The sequence below is a fragment of the Solanum verrucosum genome, unplaced genomic scaffold (genome assembly GCF_900185275.1).
Source record: "Solanum verrucosum unplaced genomic scaffold, falcon-dt-bn FXZP01000094.1, whole genome shotgun sequence".
NCBI lineage: Eukaryota > Viridiplantae > Streptophyta > Magnoliopsida > Solanales > Solanaceae > Solanum > Solanum verrucosum.
Window position 1 is genome coordinate 2,658,425 of NW_026019970.1, and position 10,128 is coordinate 2,668,552.

General features: G+C 34.3%; 2 protein-coding genes across 2 annotated transcripts; one reads left to right on the forward strand and one right to left on the reverse strand.

Annotated features, from left to right (window-relative positions):
• Nucleotides 1–921: 921 nt before the first annotated feature.
• Nucleotides 922–2,712, reverse strand: LOC125817128 (uncharacterized). The gene has a single exon (XM_049496696.1). It carries the CDS (start codon nucleotides 2,710–2,712, stop codon nucleotides 922–924), a length of 1,791 nt encoding a protein of 596 aa, XP_049352653.1.
• Nucleotides 2,713–6,506: 3,794 nt separating this feature from the next.
• On the forward strand, nucleotides 6,507–8,586 carry LOC125817129 (homeobox-leucine zipper protein ROC8-like). Its single transcript, XM_049496697.1, has 4 exons — nucleotides 6,507–6,670; nucleotides 6,962–7,079; nucleotides 8,028–8,210; nucleotides 8,428–8,586. Exons 1-4 carry the CDS (start codon nucleotides 6,507–6,509, stop codon nucleotides 8,584–8,586), a joined length of 624 nt encoding a protein of 207 aa, XP_049352654.1.
• The last annotated feature ends 1,542 nt before the right edge of the window (nucleotides 8,587–10,128 follow it).

Sequence of the window (10,128 nt, forward strand, 5' to 3'; positions counted from 1 at the left end):
ACAACAAGTGGCTATAGGGATCACAGACAAGAACTACAATTGCAAGGCTAGGACTACTACAAACGCTACCAACCCATACCATCGCAAGGAAAGACAACACGCTAACCCTACTAACCTTCAACCTTAATACGCGACCTCCACTCCTTTCTATCTAGAGTCATGTCCTCGGTAAGGCGAAGCTGAGCCAAGTCCTGTCTAATCACCTCTCCCCAATACTTCTTAGGCCTACCCCTACCCCACCGCGTACCCTCTACAACCAGCCCCTCGCACCTCCTCACTGGGGCGTCTACGCACCGTCTCTTCACATGCCCAAACCATCTCAGTCTCGCTTCCCTCAGCTTGTCCACCACAGAGGACACTCCCACCTTTTCCCGGATGACCTCATTCCTAATCCTATCGTTCCTAGTGTGCCCACACATCCATCTCATCATCCTCATCTCCGCAACATGCATTTTTTGAACATGTGAGTTCTTGACTGGCCAACACTCCGCTCCATACAACAAGGCCGGTCTAACTACCACTCTGTAGAACTTACCTTTAAGTTTAGGTGGAACTTTCTTATCACACAAGACTCCAGAGGCAAGCCTCCATTTCATCCAAGCAACCCCAATGCGATGTGTGACATCATCGTCTATGTCTCTACTTCCTTGGATTACAGACCCAAGATACTTAAAACTTTCTTTCTTAGGAATGATTTGTGTGTCAAGTCTCACTTCCCCATCTGCTTCATCTAACGCATCGCTGAATTTGCACCCCAAATATTCTATTTTGGTCCTACTCAACCTGAACCCTTTGGACTCCAGCGTTTGTCTCTACACCTCCAACCTTGCATTAACTCTGTCCCGCGTCTCATCAATCAGTACTATGTCATCCGCAAATAACATACACCATGGGACCTTCTCCTGAATAGACCGCGTCAACTCATCTATCACCAAAGCAAAAAAGAAAAGGGCTAAGGACTGATCCCTGATGCAGCCCCATCTCAACTGGGAAATATTCTGAGTCTCCTCCAACCGTTCTAACCCGAGTCTTGGCTCCACCGTATATGTCCTTTATCGCCCTAATATAAATCATCGGGACACCTTTAGCCTCCAAGCACCTCCAGAGGACATTCCTCAGTACTTTGTCATAGGTTTTTTCAAGGTCACTGAACATCATATGTAGGTCTCTCTTCCTTTCTCTATATTTTTCTACCAGTCTTCGCATAAGATGAATGGCTTTGGTAGTCGATCGTCCCAGCATGAATCCAAACTGATTCTCAGAAATGGACACCCCTCTTCTCACCCTCATCTCCACCACTCTTTCCCAAATCTTCACAGTATGGCTTAGCAGTTTGATACCCCTGTAGTTGTTACAGTTTTGGATATCACCCTTGTTTTTATACAACGGAACCATTGTACTCCACCTCCATTCATCAGGCATCTTTGATGTCTTAAAAATAACATTAAACAGCCCAGTTAGCCACTTTATACCTACCTTGTCCGTGCTTTTCCAAAATTCCACTGAAATCTCATCGGGTCCGGTCGCTCTTCCCCTGCCCATCCTACTAATAGCACGTATAACCTCCTCGATCCTAAAACACCTACAGTACCCAAAGTCCCGAAGTCTTTCAGAGTGCACCAAATCACCCAACACAATGTCTCCGTCCCCTTCTTCATTTAAAAGTTTGTGAAAGTATCTTCGCCATCTTTGCTTGATGGAGGTCTCTTCCACTAATACTTTGCCTTCCTCATCCTTGATACACTTCACTTGGTCCAAGTCGCGAGCCTTCCTCTCTCTTGCTTTTGCGAGCCTATACAATTTCTTATCCCCACTTTTGTCCTCCAGCTCGACATACAAGCGTTCGAAAGCTGTCGTCTTAGCCTTCATAACTGCTAACTTAGCTTCTACCTTTGTCATCTTATAAACCTTCTTAAGCGTCCGCTTCTCTTCCTCATCTACGCACTCCACCAACTTTGTGTATGCCGCCTTCTTTGCTTCCACTTTGCCTCGAACTTCCTCATTCCACCACCAATCTCCTTTATTGCCTCCAAAGTTACCCCTAGATATCCCTAACACCTTTGAAGCAACTTCCCTAATGCAACTAGCTGCTTTATTCCACATGGTGTCCGCATCCCCACTACCACTCCAAGCCCCCATCCCAATCAACTTCTCGCCCATCTCCCGAGAAAGGGCAGGGGTCAAGCCACCCCATTTAATCCTCGGTCGATCAAAAACAATATTCTTCCTCCTATCCCTCTTAATATCCAGGTCCATCACCAAAAGCTTGTGTTGGGTAGTAAAATTTTCACTTGGGATAACCTTGCAATCCTTACAGAGACCTCTATCACCCTTCCTAAGGAGTAAGTAATCTATCTGAGTCTTAGCTATCGAGCTACGAAAGGTAACCATGTGGTTCTCCTTCTTCGGAAAGCATGAGTTAGCAATCACCAACTCAAAGGCTTTAGCGAAATCCAGAAGCGAAGTTCCACCTCCATTTCTCTCCCCAAAACCAAAGCCTCCATGAACATCATCAAAGCCACTAGAAGTTGCCCTGATGTGGCCATTAAAATCTCCACCAATGACAATTCTCTCGGAGATCATTATACCTCTAACTACCTCATCCAAATCCTTATAAAAGAGCTTTTTGGCCTCCTCGTCCAAGCCCACTTGAGGTGCATAAGCACTAATAACACTCAGAGTACATCCTCCAATGACTAGCTTAATCGTCATCAACCTATCATTGATCCTCCTAACCTCCACCACTTGCTCCCTCAAATTCCCGTCTACTAAAATACCCACTCCATTTTTATCCCTTGAGCCTCCTGAGTACCACAACTTAAACTCGTCGACATCCCGAGCCTTGGAACCTACCCATCTAGTCTCTTGGACACACGCTATATTTATCTTTCTCTTCTTGAGAATTTTCACTAGCTCTATGGACTTCCCCGTCAACGAACCTATGTTCCATGATCCTACCCTCAATATGCGATCAACTTGGTGTTTGCAAATTAAACTGAAAGATGTTTCAGTTTAAGTGAGGGAATGTTGGCAACGTGATCAGATGTGGTTTAGTAGTTAGGTTGTTGCATTTGTTTAGGAGTCATTAAGTTATTTCCTAGTGTTTAGGCTATAGGAGTAGTGGAGTCAGTTTTCATATTCAGAAGTATTAGGAGAGTAAATGTGTGTTTTTTTATTTATAAGGTTTTCTATTTAAGGACTGGAGTCTTTTTCTTTCATCTTTGCTGCAGTTAATTTTCTATCATGTCTATAATAGACTTTTGTGCATCTTACTACTAAAATGAAAATTGGCTTGTCGAAAGTATTTCTAAGGGTCTATTGCAATTATTATTTTTGATAGTGAGATCTATGAATTTGATATATGTGTCTTAACTCATGTTGTTAAAAAAAATTTATGTAATTGATTTTCTTCATTGTAACATATATTTTATTTTTTATTTAGGGTGTTTAGCCAGATGCCAAATCCAGAAAATTATGTGATAAAACAACTGAGTGAGGATCTAGGGTTTGATATAACACAAGTCAAGATTTGGTTTTATAACAAAGGATACTACATCAAGGTTTTTATTACAAAATTTTGATGATAACTTGGAAAATATGTTGTGTAAATATAAATGTTAAATGTTTCTTTGACAATCTGTTTAAATTGTTGAATTCTCTTGACTGGAAGTTTTTAGAAAACAACAAAAGAGTTTTACAACGCTAATTGATTGTGGGCTCGACTCATGTGCATGACACTTCAAGTTTTTTAATATATATTTTTGGTGAAATTCATGTTATTATTTTATTCTGATTTGGATCCTTATATATATTATTTAGCTAAACACATTAGACCTTCAATAAAGTTAAATGTTTGATTATGCTCCTTTAAGCAGATGGATGCTAAATAGTTAACATAATCCACGTTAAAAACACATTTAACTTAATTGAAGGAATAACATACTTATCCAAATAATGCAAGAACCAAAATCATAATAAAAAATATATATAATTCTGAGATCAAAATAGTTAACATAATCCACGTTAAAAATACATTTAACTTAATTGAAAGAATAACATAAGTATCCCTTTATGGTGGTACTGGAGGGGTAATAAGGAACCACCTAGGAGAATGGATAATAGGCTTTGCTTGTAAAATAAAAGCGGATAGTGCCTATCACGCGGAATTGCTTGCTCTACTACATGGCCTGAATCTTGCCGAAGCAAGACATATAAAGCTCTCAACGGTGGAAACTGATTCGCAGGTATTGCTAAACTCCCTATATAGTAAGAATTTCTTATACTCACATATTCGAGCTGATTGCAGGTCATTACTCTAGCGGATGAAGGATCCAGCGCTGGAATACGCCTCGAGGGAGGCTAATGGACTAGTTGATACTCTAGCAAAATACGGAGGGAATTCCAAGGATCCAACTATGTTAAAAAACAAACTAAATGTTTTTGTAGCATCTCCTTCCTTTACTACTAAAACTCTTGAAAGAGATGCGGATGGAACTATTTCATATAGATTAGTTCCTTTTTGTATGGATGATCCTTAATTATCATAAATAAAATTCCTCCGTTCTAAGCAAAAAAAAAACAAAAAATATAAGTATCCAAATAATGCAAGAACCAAAATCATAATAAAAAATAATAATTTTGGGATAAAAAATGCTATCTGCCCTATAGTATAATTAGTTCCTTAAATACGATTGATTAACGCAAATATTCTCTTTTAGGGTTACGTACCATTTAGATTTTATCATTATTTTTAAAATTTGTATAACAATATAGCTTTTGGAAATTATCCTTTCGGACAATGATATGTTTTGGTATAATATTTATTCATATATTGCTTAATATCATAGACGAAGTCACAAACTATTAGGTTATGTCTAATATGTAGAATAACTTACAAAATTTTAGATAGGATTTAATGTTTTTTCAAAAGATTATAGGTTTGCTAGCGCTCAATCAAAATCTTTAGACCATGGTCTAAAATAAATCTATAAGTTACTAGCAAAATAAAAAGAGGATCATTTACTACATAGATGTCCCAAAAAGAGACAATTGATGAATTATTTTGCTAAACTACTCCCGCGTCACTGTTATCACAATAATAATGATCTAGTCACTTTTTTATTTTTTTAAATTATATCATTCACTATTAACATATATATTGTAAATTGTGATATTGAATTATACTAATTTCAGGCCCAACAAATTATTGAAGAAAGTGAGATTGATTATTTTATTTTATTGTACTCCTCTCTTCCTTATGATGGAGTTGTGTCTTGTTTTAATATTTGTATTCTCTTAGAAGTTGTTGTACCTGTTTAGACTAGTTCTTAGAGAGGGTTTTCCGTTGTATGCGCAAAAAAGCTTTTTGTTGTAATTAATGTTGAGATTGATTATTTTATTTTCTTAAGGTGAAATATCATGTTTCTCTTTACTTATGCATTATCAATTTTAAATTGGATGGTAAAGATCCTCATATCTAGGTGTTAGAGTAGCTGCCCGCACGACCTAATGTTGGGTATGTAGCAAGAGTTAATGGGAAATTGAGGGAAGATGAAAGAGGAACTTCGAAAAAATTGGGAACTTGAAAAGTTGAGAACTTGAAAAGTCCTCTTATGCTTTATTGAAAAGACATTTGTCCTTCATCGGTGGTGGAAAGAAAAATAGGAGAGTTTAAATATAGAAACACTCCTTGAAAAGTCCCATTTTATTTAAATTTCCCGCAGTGACTGTTCTGAAAGGTTGCAACTTTCAAAAACAACCATGACCGTTTGAAAGGTTGCAAACTTTCATGAATGGTCGTGTGGATTCTGAAAGGATTGCAACCTTTCGGAACCAGTTCCTCTTGCCTATAAATACATTGATTCTTCAGACTTATTCCTTACGAATTTTTCTGATTTCTTCTTCTTCTTCTGCACAAAATTTCTTTGTGTATTTTACTGTTGTTGAGTGGTTAGCTGACACCAGAGTTTTGGGTATCAATACACTGGTGATTGAGATCATTCTATCTTGGGAGGACATATTCCAAATCAAACCTCGGATACTAGAGGGGAATAATTTCCTTAAGGGGACACTGTGCATTCAGTGGGCTTGATCTTTTCTGATTCTGTTTTCTCCAGATTGTGGTACGCTTTACAGATTTTAGTTTTGTCAATTAATTTATGTTCATCTATTCTTACTGGTTTATTAAACTTTGGTTACTTCGTGTTTCTGCAAAGTTTATTGAAATCAGTAATTCTTGATTTTTTAAACACAGATTGATAACACCTAATAGTTGAGTCGTGACACAAACAAATTAAGTTCTTCATCTTAATTTTACTTATAAAATTAGTACTTTTATAAACGTTAAAAGAAATTTTGACTCTTACAAACCATATTTATGAGTAGTTAGACTACTTAGTCATATTTCATTAAATGTTTGTCCACAAAAATTCATGATTTTATTTCGAAGACCCTATAAATCCAAGATTGGACAAATTTTCTTCTACACATATTTCTTCGTTTTGAGAATGAACTTTATTTGCTCATCACATTTTTATTTTCTCTCTTGTTTCATTCTTATCTCATTCATGACTTCTCAAAATGATGCAAGTGTTGGGTCAACTTCTGGTCAAGAGATCGGAAAAACGATTTTTCAACATTCGTATGAACAAATAATTGAGAAACTTGAAGAGTGAGTTTGTTGAATAAATAATTTTTTGGCTCTTTTTTTTTTATCCTTTTATATTTTCTGAATTTTTACTCATTGATGATGTTCTTTATGATGTCTATCATAGGTTTTTGTGCATCTCACTACTAAAAATGAGAATTGATTTGTCAAAATTATTTTTGAGCGTCTTTCACAATTATTATTTTTGATAGTGAAACCTATGAATTTGAGATATGTGTCTTAACTCATGTTGTTTAAATAAAAAATTATGTAATTGATTTTCTTTGTTGTAACATATATTTTATTTTTGATTAGGGTGTTCAGCCAAAAGCCAAATCCAGAAAATGATGTGATAGAGCAATTGAGTGAGGAGCTAGGGCTTGATACAACACAAGTCAAGATTTGGTTTTATAACAAAGGATACTACATCAAGGTTTTTATTATAAAATTTTGATGGTTACTTGAAATATATGTTTATATTGTGTACATATAAGTGTTAAATGTTTCTTTGACAATATGTTTAAATTGTTAGAATTCTCTTGACAAATGAAAGTTTTTAGAAAACAACAAAAGAGTTTTAAAATGCTAATTGATTGTGGGTTTGACTTATGGGCATGACACTTAAAGTTCTTTAATTTTATTTTATTTTTGGTGAAATCCATGTCTTTAGTTATTGGTCCATGAGTTATTGTTTTATTCTGATTTTGATCGTTATGTTATTTGGCTAAGCACATTAGACCTTCAATTAAGTTAAATGTTTGATTTTGCTCCTTTAAGTTAAGAACACATTTAACTTAATTGAAGGTCTAATGTGCTTAGTCAAATAACACAAGACCAAAATATAATAAAACGATAATTGAGGGATAAAAAAATGTTATTTTCCATATAGTGTAATTAGTTTCTAAAATACAATTGATTAACACAAATATTCTCTTTAAGGACTACCATTTAGATTTTATCATTATTTTTATAATTTGTATAACAATATAGCTTTTCGAAATTATTCGTTCGGACAATGTTATACTCTTGTATAATATTTATTCATAAATTGCTTAATATTATAGACAAAGTCACAAAATATTAAGTTATGTCTAATGTTTAGAATAACTTATAAAATTTTAGATAGGGTCTAATATTTTGCTAGCGCTCAAAAAAAATCTTTAACCATGATATAAAATAAATCTATAAGTTACTAGCAAAATAAAAAAGAGGATAATTTACTACACATATGTCTCAAAAAGAGACGATTGATGAATTATTTGGCTCAACTACTCCCCCGTCACTGTTATCACAAGTCACATTTTTATTTTTTAAAATTATATCTTTCACTATTTTTAACATATATATTGTAAATTGTGATATTGAATTATACTAATTTCAGGCCCAACAAATTATGAAAGAAGAAAGTGAGATTGATCGTTTGAAAAACAAAATAATGTATTCAGAGAATTTTCAAATATGTTTGGATTTGAAGGAACAATTTTGTGCTGCTAGCAACAATCCTGAGCAACAACGAGCTATCCTACGAGACTTGCTAAATGAATATGCTAAATTTGGAGAAGATGTAAGTTTTCATTTCCTATTATTTGACAACATACTACTCGGATACTTTAAAAATATTTTTGAATTCATGTTGTAACCTTCAGAAATGAACTATTTTTGGAGAATTCAACAACACACATCTAGTAATATTTCTAAAAAGTTCGAGTAACATAGTTAATAATTGTTATTTTCTATATTTTATGACTCACGTGTTTTCTCGCCCCCGTCCCCCATGACAGGTTATGATGATATCGAAGATAATTGATCACTTCATTGAATATATCGAAGGATATCAGATGTTCTTTTCCGAATTTGAATCCAAGCTAGATAATCTTTATAACTACAAAGATCCGAATGGCCTAGATTTGGAGCTTAGATTGGGATTGAAAAGTGATTAATAAAAGGATTAAGTGGTAATCATGAACAAGTTGTTTTTAGTATTCTCTCAAGTCTAATCATGCAACTATGTTATCTGCAAAAACTATATATGTTAAGTTTCTTCATATATTTACTTTATGTAATGTTGGATTTACCAAATTCCAACTTTTTAAGCTTCTTTATTTAACTCCAAAAATGAAGTTACATAATTCCAGCTTATTTATTCTTCTTGTCTCTAATACCTAGTGATTTGAATATGTTTTAGATTTTTATACATTGACAATATATTGATTTTCAAATCTAATCAGAGTTTAAGTTATGTATATCGTTAATAATACATCTAAACGAGTTTGTGCTATAAATAAGAAAATAGTAGGTATGTTGATAGGAACCTTGTTGCTATTTCCATAAATGGTTATTTCTTGGTAAGATTTTACGTGCAACGTCTTGCACTCCCTCCAAATCGTGCCATTGACACTCCTGTGTTTATATATATATAACCATCACGTAATCTTGACTAATTTTACTTTATAAATCACTCAATTGTGATAAATTTTGGTATAAACATCTAGTGAGAATAATGTTTTTTACTAGGAAAGGAAACACAATTATTTGGTTCTTGATGATTAGTTGAACCTTTTCGTTATTAATGAACAAGTTAAAATTTCCTTATACAATATTAAAAATACTACGTAGTACAAGTCTATCTGGATGCTCAAATAGGGGTAGAGATAGTTTTATATGATATAGTCGATTTCAATTTTATCTCGAATTGAAGTTAGTCGATTAATTTATTGCACTAGCTATATATATGGTTTTATTCAATTAATTAAAGCTGCTTCTTGTCTATTTAGTATGGACATTCTTTTGTGTTAATTTTTGTATCTTTTTACTCCTAGAATTTGATCGTGCGGGTACATACTCGATTCTAATTTGATAGGCGAATCCATACCACTCATTCCCATTTAATAGAAAACCTTTAAAGAAATTACATCTAAGTTAACAAGGTAGAACAAAGTATTATCGATAAGAACAAGTGGTTTCCAATTCAGAGAGTTTGGTTTTGTTGTTTATACTACTTTTTATAACTAAACCAAGAAAGTAACAAAGACTAATATCGTAGAAGTTGTTCACATAGTAGTCAATCTCAGGGCTATATCGCTTACGTAGTTCCGACATATCTATACATAGTTGCTAGGGGTGTGCATCGGTCGGTTCAGTTCGGTTTTAAGTATTATCGGTTCGATTTCTAGGCTTTCGATTTTTAAATATGCTAAACCGATAACCAAACCAAAAAGATATTTGTTATCGGTTTATCAGTTTATCAGTTTTTGGTCTTTAACGATTCGGTTTTCAATTTAACCAATAAGAAAATGGTTTCAAAACAAATGTATGACTTGTCCAACAATTGACGCGAAATAAAAAATAGAGAAATCAAATTACTCATTGAGTGCAAAAATTCTGCGTAGTGTAGTAAAAGTATAGTTAATACTCACAATTCACAACCCTACTTGTTGCCTAACCCTTGTCGTGATTGTTGCAAACCTTACCCGTTGTCGTTC

What these genes read in the sequence shown, in the direction of transcription:
- LOC125817128 (XM_049496696.1), bottom strand. Translation starts at nt 2,712, where the DNA reads ATGACGATTAAGCTAGTCATTGGAGGATGTACTCTGAGTGTTATTAGT.
- LOC125817129 (XM_049496697.1), top strand. Translation starts at nt 6,507, where the DNA reads ATGAACTTTATTTGCTCATCACATTTTTATTTTCTCTCTTGTTTCATT. An exon ending in ACAAAGGATACTACATCAAG is followed by an intron (nt 7,080 to 8,027) that starts GTTTTTATTATA and finishes TACTAATTTCAG; the next exon opens with GCCCAACAAATTATGAAAGA. An exon ending in ATGCTAAATTTGGAGAAGAT is followed by an intron (nt 8,211 to 8,427) that starts GTAAGTTTTCAT and finishes CCCCCATGACAG; the next exon opens with GTTATGATGATATCGAAGAT.